Source organism: Zingiber officinale, chromosome 5B, assembly GCF_018446385.1.
Source record: "Zingiber officinale cultivar Zhangliang chromosome 5B, Zo_v1.1, whole genome shotgun sequence".
NCBI lineage: Eukaryota > Viridiplantae > Streptophyta > Magnoliopsida > Zingiberales > Zingiberaceae > Zingiber > Zingiber officinale.
Window position 1 is genome coordinate 81079163 of NC_055995.1, and position 14914 is coordinate 81094076.

At 40.8% G+C, this 14914-nt stretch overlaps 1 protein-coding gene across 1 annotated transcript; it reads left to right on the forward strand.

The window, feature by feature from the left end:
- Positions 1-5514: 5514 nt before the first annotated feature.
- LOC121986772 lies at positions 5515-5991 on the forward strand. The gene has a single exon (XM_042540713.1). The coding sequence runs from the start codon at positions 5515-5517 to the stop codon at positions 5989-5991; it is 477 nt and encodes a 158-aa protein (XP_042396647.1).
- The last annotated feature ends 8923 nt before the right edge of the window (positions 5992-14914 follow it).

Consider the following 14914-nt stretch of genomic DNA (forward strand, 5'->3'; position numbering starts at 1 on the left):
ACAGCAAACTCTAACGGTCTCCATCTTCGGTCCGCATAACTCTTCTGCCGATCCTGAGCCGCTGACAACATACGCCTGATATTATGAACCATCTCTGCATCACGCTGAAGGCTTTGTGGTCCCAAAATCTAGGATTCCCCAACTTCTACCCATAAGGTGGGAGATCTACAGGCTTTGCCATACAAAGCCTCATAAGGTGCCATCTGTATCGCTGAATGATAACTATTGTTGTAGGCGAACTCGACTAGGTGTAAATGATCCTCCCAACTACCTCCAAAGTCTAAAACACAAGATCTCAGTAGGTCCTCCAACGTCTGTATGGTACGCTCCGACTGACCATCTGTCTGGGGGTGGAAAGCGGTACTGAAACGTAACTCTGTACCCATAGCCTGCTGTAAACTCTACCAGAATCGTGAAGTAAACCGCGGATCTCTATCCGAAATAATACTGAGAGGTACACCGTGAAGCCTGATAATCTCTCTACAATACAACTCCGCTAGTCGATCTAATGACTCCGTCCTACGTATCGGTAGAAAATGAGCAGATTTGATTAACCGGTCAACGATTACCCAAATCGTATCATGTGCTCGCCGGGTCCTGGGCAGTCCCACGACGAAATCCATCGTGACGTGCTCCCATTTCCATTCTGGTATCTAAATCTTCTGAAGCAAACCAGCCGGTCTCTGATGTTCAGCCTTCACTTGCTGACATATAAGACATCGTGCAACGAAATTTGCAATGTCTTTCTTCATGCCGGTCCACCAATATGAACGTCTCAGATCTCTATACATGCGTGTACCACCAGGATGTATCGCAAATCTGGACAGGTGTGCCTCCTGGAGTAGGCATTCCTTCAAAGGAGGTGATTTAGGAACACACAACCTTCCCCGAAAGTATAGAATTCCATTTTCATCGCAAGAAAACCCTGTTTGTTGTTCTGGGATAATCCTACTACACAAAAACTGTAGATGCTGATCTATAGCCTGAGCTTCTTTAATCCTCTCCACAATGGGTGACTGGGCAACCATAGATAACAGAATACCTCGCTCAGTCTGACCCTGCTCTACTAATCCCAACTCAGAAATTTTTTTGTACCAATTCAGTAACCATCACACGGTGACAAGCTAGAACTCCTTGGGATTTTCTACTCAACGCATCAGCTACCACGTTGGCTTTCCCTGGGTGATAGTTGATCGTACAGTCATAGTCCTTTAAGAATTCTATCCATCTTCTCTGTCTTAAGTTCAATTCTTTCTGAGTAGATAGATACTTAAGACTCTTATGATCCGTGAATATCTCGAAGGTAACTCCATATAGATGGTGTCTCCAGATTTTCAGCGCATATATAATAGCTGCTAACTCCAGGTCATGCACCGGATAATTCTTCTCATGCTCTTTCAACTGACGTGAGGAATAAGAAACTACCCGTCCATGCTGCATGAGTACTGTGCATAACCCCTGTAATGATGCATCTGTATAAAGCACGAAGCCATCATCTCCAGAAGGAAGTACTAGTATAGGTGCAGAAATGAGTCTTCGCTTAAGTTCCTGAAAACTCATCTCGCAAGACTCTATCCAGCAAAACTTTACCCCTTTCCTGGTCAACCGAGTCAAAGGCAGAGCGATACTAGAGAAGCCCTCAACAAACCTTCGATAATACCCAGCCAGACCAAGAAAACTACGAACCTCCTGTACAGACTTTGGCTGCTCCCAACTGGTAATAGCCTCTATCTTTTGTGGATCCACTGAGATGCCGATGCTGGAAACAATATGTCCTAGAAAACCCACAGAAGATAACCAGAATGCACATTTGCTGAATTTTGCATAGAGACGTTCTCGTCGGAGCGTCTCCAATACTATACGAAGATGCCGCCCATGTTCTTCTTCGGATCGAGAATATATCAAAATGTCATCAATGAACACAATCATGAACTGATCCAAGAACTCAAGAAATACCCTATTCATCAGATCCATGAAAACTGCTGGAGCATTGGTAAGCCCAAATGGCATTACCAAGAACTCATAGTGTCCATATCGAGTACGGAAGGCTGTCTTCTGTATATCTGAATCCCTCACACTGAGCTGATGATAGCCAGAGCGCAGATCAATTTTTGAATACACACAAGTATTCTTGAGCTGATCAAACAGATCCTCTATATGTGGCAGTGGATATTTGTTCTTAATAGTCACTGCATTCAGTTGCCGATAATCGATGCATAATCTCATCGATCCATCCTTCTTCTTCACAAAGAGTACCGCAGCTCCCCATGGAGACACACTAGGATGGATAAACCCTCTATCCAGCAGCTCATGTAATTGTACTTTTAGCTCCTCCAATTCTTTAGGTGTCATGCGATACAGAGCCTTTGATACCGGTGCTGTCCCCGGAATCAACTCAATCGTGAACTCCACTTACCTTTTTGGGGCAAGCCGGGTAATTCTTTTGGAAACATGTCAGGGTACTCCCGAACTATAGGAATGTCAGAAAGCCGTGTGGTATGATTCTGATCAATCTTAAGCATAGATAACAAATACCCCTAACATCCTTGAGACAATAATCTCTGAGCTTGCATTGCTGAGATAATAGAAATCCCCTCATCCTTGGTACCCATGAATACCCAGGATGGTAGACCCGGAGGTCTAAATGTAACCACTCTTGCGATGCAATCCACGGTAGCATAATATCTGGCCAACTAGTCCATACCCAAAATGATGTCAAATTCTAGCATATCCAGAACCTGCTGACACTCAAAATCCAATGGACATTCTTTAATCTCTTGACTGATATCTAGTATCTCTCCCGAGGGTAAAGATACTGCTAATGAGTGAGTCCGATGAACAGGTAGTCTACAAATCTTACTCAGAAATACCCGGGAAATGAAAGAATAGGAACTACCAGTATCAATCAACAATTCATCAGGAAACGAAAAAATAGTAATCATACCCCGAAAGACCGATCCCTCGGCCCGCTGTGCCTCCTCGCGAGTAACAACACACACTCGTCCTACTTCCGGGCACGATGGCGATACTCCAATAGTGGTCTGAAACGGTGCTGGTGGAGTAGTAGTGAACTGCTGAGGCTGGTGAGTGGTAGCATACTGCTGAGGCTGTATCATTGGACAAGAGCTAGGTGGCGTTATAAGGTTCTGCGGTGCCGGATATGTCTGATGCGAAGAAACAGCAAAGGCATACTGCATAGCAACTGGTACTGCTGGGTGCTCATGGCCCTGGATGTGATATACTTGTGCCTGAGAAGGTGGCATACACTGCTGATATGAAGCACTCCGTGTCCTCTGAGAACCCTTCGACTGTCGCGCCTGAGTAGCACGACTTCCCTGGGGAGTACTCTTAGCCGCCTTCATCTGTGCCTTCAGTGTGCAGTCACGAGTCACATGACCCGGAAGCTTACAGTAATAGCATACGTCTTGTCCCAATGGACAAATAGGTCTAACATGCCCCTCAGTACCACATCTGTAACATCTAAGCTCACTAGAAGAATCCTTTTGAGAAGATTTAGATGAACCAGCTGATGATCGTCCTGTCTTCGATGATCGATAAGACTCCCCTGAAGTAGCCTGGGATCCCTGCCATTTATTCCTCTTTTTCTGATCTTTATTCTGTTGTTTCTGATTTGGAGTTGTACCCTGAGCCTTCTGTTTATCCTTTCCCCGCTCCTGAGAAACTTGCTGCTGTGTCATCTCAACCATCAATGCTCTATCCAATGCCTCTCGGTAAGTGCTTAGAGTAAAACCCGACATCCTGATACGGATATACGCTGCAAGGCCCTGGGTAAACTGGTCTAACCGATCACTGTCCTGAGCAATAAGCTGCGGGCAGTACTCAGCTAATCGGTTAAACTATGCATCATACTCTATCACCGATCGATCCCCCTGCTTAAGACTTAAGAATTCCTGTCGACGGGCCATACGGTAAGGAGCTAGAAAATACTGTCTCTCGAAGGCATCTCGGAATAAAGTTCAGGTAATACTCTGATCCCCAAAGAGCGACTTCTGCATCTTCCACCAAGTAACAGCCTGATCTCGGAGGGGGTATACAGCTAGTTCGACTTTTTCTTCCTCGGTACATGACAAATACTCGAAGGTATCCTCCACATTTCTCAACCAGGAACGAGCAACACTGGGGCCGGGAACTCCATAGAATAAGGTAAAATGATCCTTTATCGATCGGACCAATAACGGGATCCGAGCTCTGTCCTTCGTCCAAGAAGTAGCAGCAGGAGTGGGGGCTACGAGTGGTAATGTAGGAGGGACCAACTGAGGCTGAAAACCCGGATCTCTCGTGGAAACCTGAGGAGTCTGTACACGACTGTCAATCTCAACCTCTGTAGGATCCCTAACAGAATCTACCTCGTACTCCACTGGCTCAGCCTCTACTGACTCAACAGGCTGCTTCCGTGGTCGCCCTGAACCACGACGCAGATGAGGGGTTGTATATCTCCGCGCTTCATTCCTGATATTAACAACAAGGTAAGACTACAACAATATAATATAACAGTAATTTAACTTACATCCTATAGCTTGGAGATATCTTGCCACTGCCTGGTCCCAACATCCGAAGAGTCACATCAAGGAAACAGCTACGAATCCCAAGTATACACCTCGTAAACTTCATAATCCTCATAAAACTCGTAAATCTCACAATCCTTGAAAATCTAAGACCCGAGAAATAGACGTCGTAACCTCAAAAATCCAAAACACAAAAAACGTAAACCTCTAAAAATCCAAAACACGAAAAAAATTAGGCCTCGTACACCCGCTCTGATACCACTAAATTGTCACGCCCCGGGTGAGTTCCTACTGAAAAATTTCGACAGCATCTCCCCTATACCGGTGATAATCTGAACCTCACATACATGCAAAATACGTCAGCCACATGCGGCTGGGATATATACACAAAAATAACCACAACCATGCAGTTGAATATGTAGCCCACACGGCTATATCAAAAGCACAACGGAAAAACGAATGGGAAACCCACAAATGAGAAAGTCCACAAAACACACCACAAGTACAAGTCCATAATACACGTATCAAGACATAGTACTATCTAACAACACCAAATCCATGAAATAGGAAATGCTACTAGTAAGAAACTAACAACCGATAAGAATCCTCGGATGTAACGTGGGAAGAGGGACTGACTGGCAGCATACTCAAGCAACTCCATGTCACCTACCTACTACCTGAAATCATAACAGTATAGACGGGGTGGTGAGTACAAGAAACTCAACGGGTAAGGACAGAATAAAGCATGGTAGATACAACCACATATGAATCAAAGAATACAGTCTCCATAATAAGAATAGAAGCATGCTATTGAAATATAACACATCTAGCCACCACTGATAAAACAACTATACATAAACATACCTGACGCAATAGATGCACATGCTCGACTAAAATCAAGACCATGATACCAAAGTCAGGAAACTCACCAGAATAGCACCATGATGCACTTTGGGCTTACAAGACTGCTTTCAAAACTCCTATTGGGATGTCTCCATATAGGATGGTGTATGGTAAAACTTGTCATCTTCCAGTGGAGATTGAATATAGAGCATTTTGGGTGGTAAAAGCTTATAATTTTGATGCTAGCACAGCTGGAGAGGAGAGGAAATTACAACTCCAAGAACTTGAAGAGATTCGACTAGAGGCATTTGAGAACTTGAGGATCTACAAAGAAAAGACTAAGAATTTTCATGACAAGCACATTGTAGGGAATGATTTCAAAATTGGTGACAAAGTGCTTTTGTATAAGTCCTGGCTTAAATTGATGAAAGGCATGTTGAAATCTCGTTGGGAAGGACCCTTTAGGGTAACTAACATTTTCCCCTATGGAATTTTGGAAATAAAGGAGGAGTCTACTGATCGAAAATTCAAAGTGAATGGACATCGACTAAAGATATTTCATGAAAGAGCAAATGGAATGGTGATGCAAGAAATGAACACTGATGCCATTTATTCATTATGAAAGGGAGTCTTGTTATTTCTTATTGTTTCTTGTCTTCGTAGATATACATGTCTTTACATCCTTGTATGAATAATTCTCTTGTTCATTTTAGTAATCTTTATGCTTTTTAATAAATTCGGTCATTGTGAATATCAATTCCCAAGTTAATGGTCGACATAACTTCTTAGCTTTCGTAATAATAATTTTACTTTCACAAATAATAATTCAAATTTTAGGAATCACTTCCCTATAAATACTATTGAATCAAACTTGGTAGTTTCGGGTTAATAAATGGTCCCCCCCCCCCCCCCCCCCCCCCTCTCCTTTTACACTTCTTTATATCATTTAGAGGTTTTAAAACCAAGTTACATTTAAGCATGAAGTTTTAAGTCTTTGTTGCATGAATGAATTCTAGGATTACATGAGGTTAATATTTAGTGATGGATTCTATGATTGAAGATTTGAGATAATAACTTTTGCTTGCCTAGTGAGGTTTAAGCCTAATTGTGTGATGCACTTGTGATTTTTGTAACTCTAGAACTTGTTGTAGGATCGAAAAGAATTTAGATATCTCCACAATGATATGATATTGTCCACTTTGGGCCTGGACCCTCATGGTTTTGCTCTTGGGCTCTACCCAAAAGGTCTCATGCCAATGGAGATATCTTTTCTCTTATAAACCCATGATCTTTTCCATATGTTTTCAATATGGGACTATGTTTGCAACCTTGCAACCCCAATAATCCCCCCTCAAACAAAGGACCACAGGCTTCCCACGTCTGATCCTCGACCCACCAGGTCTTCCTACCCCTCGATCCACTTGACCTACTAGGACTTCCTGCCTGTGTCTGGTCCTCTTGATTTAAACATAGGAGCCCCCCTTTCTTTGTTCGAGGTCAATATTGTACCCACATGACTCAATCAGATCATAGCTCTTGTCCACAGTCGGCGGTTAAACCTTCTGGCAGTCCAGGCTCTGATACTAATTGTAGGATCGAAAAAAATTTAGATATCTTCACAATGGTATGATATTGTCCACTTTGGGTCTGGGCCCTCATGGTTTTTCTCTAGGGCTCTACCCAAAAGACCTCATGGCAATGGAGATATCTTTTCTCTTATAAACCCATGATTTTTTCCATGTGTTTTCAATATGAGACTATGTTTACAACCTTGCAACCCCAACACTTGCTCTAAATCTTTTCAACATGCCACTTGATCAGAGATTGAATCATTTTTATGAAGGTTATTCCAATTCCCCACTTGTAATCACTAATTCTCTTTTTATAAATCATCATATCATTTATCTTTTCTCTTGTTTTATTATTTTGGATGTGGTTATATAGGATGTTATGTGATACTTTTATTTTGACCGAGACAGACAAAGATTCAAGTGTGAGGGGAGATATTTTGTCTTTGATTGAGGTTGGCTGTTTTGTCATGTGTCAATAATTGATGAGTAGGAGTGTGGTGAATGTATGGATGGTTTTTAAGATGGTATGCTAAATTTAATCATCATTGGACTTTAATCGTTTATAGAGCAAGTTCAAATAGCTTTGAATTCCAGAAATTGATACTATGATGCTCTTTTATGAAGTTAGAGAATCTAGTTGTGGCGGTGTGCAGGAATTCAGAAGTTGTTGTTGCTGTGAACAATGATTTCAAAAGAGGTCTAAACATTTAAGTGCTAATGACATATTTTATCGAGAGTTTTGAATGTGAAGAGACAAATGGAATTCTGGGGTCATTAACCACTACGAAGTCTGAAGCTTAGTTACTGAAAATAACAGCAGCAGTGACCATGGACAGCAAAAGAAAGGATATCAGGGAGTGTAGAATAGAAAATCAAATGTATCAAAAATGAAGAAACTGTGCAGAAAAAAATGAGGAGCTGGAATTCGGTATCAAAGTGTATCAAAAATCATATGCAACATTTTAATGACTGAAATGTTCAAGAGAAGACTTGCAAGATGCAGAAACAAATGACATTTCAGACTTTTCATTACCATGCTGAACTCTAGAAACTGAAATGAAGAATTTCAAAACATTTTTGTGCATAAAAACAGTGATTGTCTGGAAATTGGATGAAGGTTAATGCTAGATGTAGGAATGAAATTAAAATGCAACATATGATGATTACGAAGCATTATCTAAGATTGGAAAAGGGAAATCAAAGACAAAGGGCAGTTGTTGTTTGAAAAAAAGAATAAAAAAAATGCAGAATCTGTGCAGAATTGCAATAGATGAGAGTTGTTCAATGGAGTTGAAATGTATTCAGTTTAAATTGATTCTTAAGTGCTTAGGGAATGAAATGGGACAAGTGAGATCAGAGAAGAGAGAGCAAGGATATTGGTCCTGAGATAGAAATATGTGTAGAGAATGCTTAATCACATAAAAGTAGTATGTGATATGCAGGAATGTGCATGACTGCATATTGATTTTTTTGGATGGAATGAATTGAATGTCAACTAATTGTTACTAGATGATAAAGAAGATAGTCTTTTGAAGGTTCAAGTTCAAACAGATTTAGAAATTTAAAGAGCAGCTAAACAGAATGCCTAGAATTTCTGCTAATGGGTCATTTCTGTGTGAATATGGGGAATAAGTTGTAACAATCTAGAATTGTTGAGGAATTCAGTATGCATCAATAGGGATCTTAAGAAGCTAGATGGAATGGAATTGAGATTTATGGCAGCTAAATGATGTGTAGCTGACAAAGAGTCAGGGGTGTTGTATGGTGAATTCAGAAGTGCACTACACTGTGCTACATGGTGTAGAGCTATTGGATCACTGAAAAATCATAACCCAGCTATTGTTTGAGTACGGTTAAATGATGATCTTGTTTCTCTATAACTTGCATGATTTGTAGATTGTGAAATAGATACAAAAACAGAAACATAAGCTGAAAACTGGGAACTAAATATTTATTTTGCAGTTTGTGTCTGTTATTGAATTTGCAGCTAGTTGAAGTTAAAATTTGAGCTGAATTTTTGTGTCATTTTAAGAAAATATGGTTAAGTCTTACTGTAGATCAAATATAAAGGAGGATACCAATAAAAAAAAGCAAGGAATGCAGCTATAACTCTGGAACTAAATTTTATTTTTCAAGAATGTTCAGTTTTGTGCCAAAGTTTTCTTAATTTCTCTTATCCAAAATGGATGGAATTCAAAGTCCTTTTGATACACTGTCGAATGAATTATCTTCCAAGTCCTTCTTGATGGAAAATTTTGTTAAAATGTCATGTTGGTAGAATCTGGAAAGTAAAGGACAGATTCACACTATCTCTGAGCAGGATGTAAGTTATCAGGCGTTATCATGAACTTGTTGTTTTTGATACAGAATGGATGGAATCAATAACATGCAATGGCAGAATCAAATTACTGCTTAACCAAATACCCTGAAAGAAATTCTGGAGCTATCTGCAGAACCAATTCTGAATTGTTTAACTGAAATAGTTCTGAAAAATTGTTGAAACTGCAGATTAATAAGGGAAGTGTTGATTGGAGTGAATTGGATGTCATGGACGAAATTAGCATCACATAGCATTCTAATTCCACGTTTTCCACTTCTTTCTTTAACCTTTGTTCTCTTTATTGCTTTTCTAATATTAATGCTTCCATTTGACTTTGTTTTTACTTTTCCTTATACTTTTCATGAACCATCATAAGGATCTATTTTGATATCTATGATGGAGGTGAGAATTAGATGAAGAGCAAGCATATGGTAGTGCTTTTTCCATAGGTAGCTTGAGTGATCTCTACCATTACAATTGAAATTAGGATGAGAGCCACTGAAAACTACCGTGTGAGAATTAGTTGTGTTATTATTTTCATTTTATTCATGATGGATGAAATCATTGAGTGATTAACTGAAGTAAGGCTGGAGTTCATGATTGCTTGAGTTTTTGAAACTTCATAATTTTAGGTGACTTCTTTTTACTATCTTCTAAATATGGTTAAGAAAAGTAAAGGGGGTACGACCTTAGTTGTTTCTTTAGTTCATTTATTTGCACGGGACGAGCAACAAGATTAAGTGTGGGGGAGTTGATACTTAGTAATTTTTGTGTATAATGTTGCCTTTTGAGTTGAGTATTTTGCATCTCCTCATATGATTAATTCTTGCTTTATCTTATATATTATGAGTTGAGAATTATTTAGAGTTTTGATGCATTTTCTATACATTTATTGTGGAATTCTATCTAACAATGATATTTTATTTATTCTGCAAGGAATGGATTCATTGGACTAAACCAAAATGGATTGGGCCCGATCCATTAAGTTGAGCTTTCCTCTTGAGCTAACCCATGTCAAACCTTCTCATCAAATCCCTAATTCCTCCCTTAACCAAACCTAAACCAATTTGCAAATCCCGGTTCAAACCATGGCATAAAACCCAAAAAAATTGTGGATGAACAGTGGCTGCGCCTACTGTTCATAGTGCAATGGCGTCTTCTTCGTGAGTGTGTGCATGCCCCCGATTCTAATAACAATTTCATCTTGAGCTACAGATCCATGGAGGAAGAGTAAGGAAGCTTCTGACCTATTTACCTGAAGCTGGAAGCTCGCCGGAGAGGTCTTGACGGCGAACTTTGCTAAGATTCCGATCTTCATTTCCGCCCCTGTTTGAACAGTGTTGATAGCAGGAAATCACCCTCCATCCTCAGGAAGCATCAGAGAGGTTTCTCTGGTGGATCTCAACTTACATCAGGGTGCCATCCGCCCTCTATCAGCAAACAACTGTCGAGCACAGATTTGTATCATAGATCCAAGTTTCTACATATTGGTTTAGAAATGAACTTGTGCTCTGCCAGAGAGGTTTCTTTGGTTGAGATCAGCGAGTTTCAGGTCTGAACTAAAATTAGCTGCGTCCCTTTTCTGCCTTTCTGGATTTCAAATTTGAGGTTTCAAGAGAGGGCTCTTGTGTGACGACAAGAGTTGTGATTCAAGAATTGGTTGTGATTGGAATTGGTTTAGTTTTAATCCCGCATTTCATTACTATTTTTGGATAGAGTTAGAACTCATTTGTTACAGATTTAAGAACATAGATTAGTTTCTTTCCAAATCCTTGAATAATCCTTGTTCTTTGATGCAGAAATTTCAGTGAGTTGTTGTTTAGTGTAATTAGTTTCCAATCTTGTCTTAGAGAGAATGTTATCGTTTTGACATTAAAGAGTAGTTGTTGTTTAATTGAAATTGTCTTTGCTTGCTCAGATTTACTTGAATTATTTTACTTTTGAGTAGTTAACAAATTTAGGAAGTTGCTCCGTTCTGACTCCAATTCAAATTTTATTCATTAGTGTGTAATTCAATACAGCCAATCTAGTTTAAAAATAAATGAATACCATAACGCCCATTCCTATTAAGAAAACTCCAAAAATAATCCTAAGTTTTAAACAAATATTCATCTATTAGTTTCTGATCCTGTTCGAAAGTTGAATCAACGGACGCTGGGCACGTGGCGCTCTCCGGTTGCTGACGTGGGTCCTCGAATGCTGGTGCGAACTTCCGGCGATCCTACAAAGAAGTCGGGCCGGGAAGGGGTTCCCGGCGGTGACCCTCCGACGATCAAGTCAGGCAAGCTAACAGTGAAGAAGTGGCTGCCAAAATTGTAGAACACCTACCTCCGGCGAAGTATAAGGCTCCTTATATAGAGCGGTGAAAGAACTCACGCACACCTACTGAGGCACATACGTGTCCTCAGCCCATACTTCGGTATGTGTTTGTCAGAAAGCTTACCTGACACCATACTACTACAGTCCAGGCATGTCTTCGATGGGATAGTAGAACACCTGGCCGCTAGATTTGGGGTATGGCCTAGTCATAGGACTTGACAGCTGTCATAAGGTGTTCCTTGTCTTTCTCTCCTTACTCCATGCCGGGGCGTCCGGCCGGCTGACACTCATCTCCAGTCCGGCCGGTCGACACTCATCTCCCGTCTGACCCTCCATATGCATTGATATGCTGGGGACTGCTAGCAGTATGTTACCTTATGTCTACGGCCGAGCATGACTTCCTCTCGGCGTTTCGTTACTGTTCAATCGAGCGTCGGGACCCCGACTTCTGTCGGGGCGCCTTTTGCCATCGGTTATTCACCGGTCGACCGGCCGGGAGGTCAGCCCATCCTTCTCCGGTCGGCCACCTGGCCCTTTGACTTCCACGTGGCGTTGACCCTTCAAAATGGGGGTCCCCTGTTCTAACCGCCGGATCACTTGCCTCCCCTTCAAGTCTAGTCGAAGGAGGCGAAGTCCGACTGACTGGACTGCTGATCTGACTGAGTAACGGCCGCTACATTAGTCCGCTCGACCAGGCTTAGGGATGCTCATCCGTTCGGCGGTGTCTTGCCCGTGCCTTGTATTCCCTTGGAATCCATGCGGAATCCTTTCCCCTACTGCCAATCACGTGCATTGCGCGCGGTAAGGGGCGCTCATTAAATGCGACCTGTGCCCAGCTGACACGTGGTGACCTCGCTTTTGTCAGCGTATGGTGGTGGCGTTACGTCCGATGGGACAGCCGCCGTTTGAAATGAACGGCTGGATGATGGCCTCGTTCTTCATGACCTGAATCGGACGGTGGAAGATGCTTGCGGCCGACGTTATAAAGCTCGCGACTTCTCTTCTTTGCCGCATTTCGGCTTCATCGATCCCCGACGCCCCGCTGCTCCTTTCTTCTCCGGCGATCTCGAGGCCCCCTGCGACCATCCTTTTGCTCGTAAGCCTTTCTTTTCCTCGCTTCCTCCCTCCTTTTCTTCCTGTTAGTTGTCTCTATCATTTGCCCCCTTCTTTCCTTGTTTTATTTCCTTTTCCTCTCATCCCACGTCCGTTCCTTGCCTTATACCATGACTAGTACCTCACAGCCGACCGCCGGCGCTCCTGGTCTTTGGTATACGACCATGTAGAGCCGGTTTGACGAGGAGGACGCGCTGCGCCTCGCTCGGACCTATGCAATCCCTGACGACCACCACATAGTATTAGCCACTCCCGCCGACCGGCCTCATGAACCGCCGCCCGACACTGTTCTTTTCTTCCGAGACCAATTTTTGGCCGGGCTATGCTTTCCACCCCATAAGTTTTTCTTGCAAGTTTGCAACTATTTTCGCATCCCGCTCGGCCAGCTAGTCCCGAATTCAATCAGGCTGCTGAGCGGAGTGGTAGTTCTGTTTAAACTGAACAACATCCCGTTGGACCCCCAAGTGTTCCACTACTTCTACTACCCTAAGCAAGCCGAGTGGGGTACTTTCGTTTTCCAATCTAGGATAGGTTTTGTCCTTTTTGATAATATGCCGAGCTCCAACAAACACTGGAAGGAGAATTTTTTCTACATGCGCTTTCCCGAACCACCAGCCTGTTAGAGTGTATACTAAAATCCTAGCTTTTGGTATAAACATTTATCTAGAAATAAGAATCATATTGGTCAAATGTTTACATTTATGATAAATGTAGTTGTTCAATTAATTTATATTGTAGATAACATGGTGTGTGGTGTCACACACAGAGGATCATGTTATCAGTACCTTATAAATTATAAACAGTAGCTCACGACCATAATGGAAAGGAACAAATCATTGGAAGGTCGTAGTGTAATTAGGTATTAGTTTATCTTAACTATATAATTACACTAGTACACTTAGAGTGTATTGAGTAGGACCATTAGAGGTCGTTTCTTTTATACTGACTTTATAAAGAAACAAAGACCTCAGTTATTATGGAGGTGTGTGCTCTTAATCCTAATATAATAACAAGCACATATATTTGATATTTATTTCTTTAATTTATCAATGGGTGAGATTTAGTTCGATGAATCAATAAGCCCGATAAGTTGGGAAATGATATCACTTATAGTGTGTGTTGTTGATTATAGAAGGAAACTGTGTCCTAGTGATCTAGGTTGAGAATGTCCCCAAGAGGAGCTCATAAGGATTGTCATGTTAAACCCTGCAGGTGGACTTAGTCCGACATGACGATGAACTTGAGTGGTACTACTCTTGGAGCTAGATATTAATTAAGTGAGTTGTCAGTAACTTACTTAATCAGTGGACATTTGTTATCTTAAACACAGGGAGACTAACACACTCATAATAAGAAGGAGTCCAAAAATGTAATTTGGGATTGATGCGGTAGTTCAATAATAATTCTCTAGTGGAATGAATTATTATTGATAAAATTAAGTTGTGTGTTCGGGGCGAACACGGGATGCTTAATTTTATCGGGAGACCAAAACCAATTCCTCCTCTCGATTCCTATCGTAGCCTCTTGATTATAGAGTACTATACCCAACTATACCCACCTTCTTACCCATCCTATAGGGGGCCGGCCAAGCTAGCTTGGAGATCAAGCTAGGGCCGGCCATGTTTTGGTTCATGGGTGAATTCATGTGGCCGGCCCTAGCTTGAACTCAAGCTTAGGTGGCCGACCCTATTAAAATAAAAAGGAATTTTATTTTTAAAATTTTTCTCATGTGGATAACATGATTTAATAGAGAGTTTAAAAATTTAAATCTTTCCTTTTATAAGATTCTACAAAAGATTAAGAGAAGAGTTAAATCTCTTTCCTTATTTGTAGATTAAAAGGTTGATTTTAATTTTGGTAAAAACTTTCCTTTTAATCATGTTCATGATTTAAAAGAGAGTTTAAAAATTAAATATCTCTTTTATAAAGCTTCTACAAAGATTAAGAAAAGATTAGATATCTTTCCTTATTTGTAGATTGGAAGAGATTTTAATTTTTTAAAGATAACTTTATTTTTATCCACATGTTTAAAAGAAATATTTTAATTTATAAAATTTCCTTTTTATTAATCATCATGAAGGGAAAAATTATTAGAGAAATTTTTTATAAAATTTTCGGAAACAAATTAGGAAAGTTTTAATTCTTGATTGAATTAAATTTCCTTTGCTTGGTTTAAAGTGGCCGGCCACATTGTTGATGAGATAAAATTATTTTTAATTAAA

Bases quoted from the DNA above. Each gene is read 5' to 3' on its own strand.
- LOC121986772 (XM_042540713.1), top strand. From the start codon at position 5,515: ATGTCTCCATATAGGATGGTGTATGGTAAAACTTGTCATCTTCCAGTG.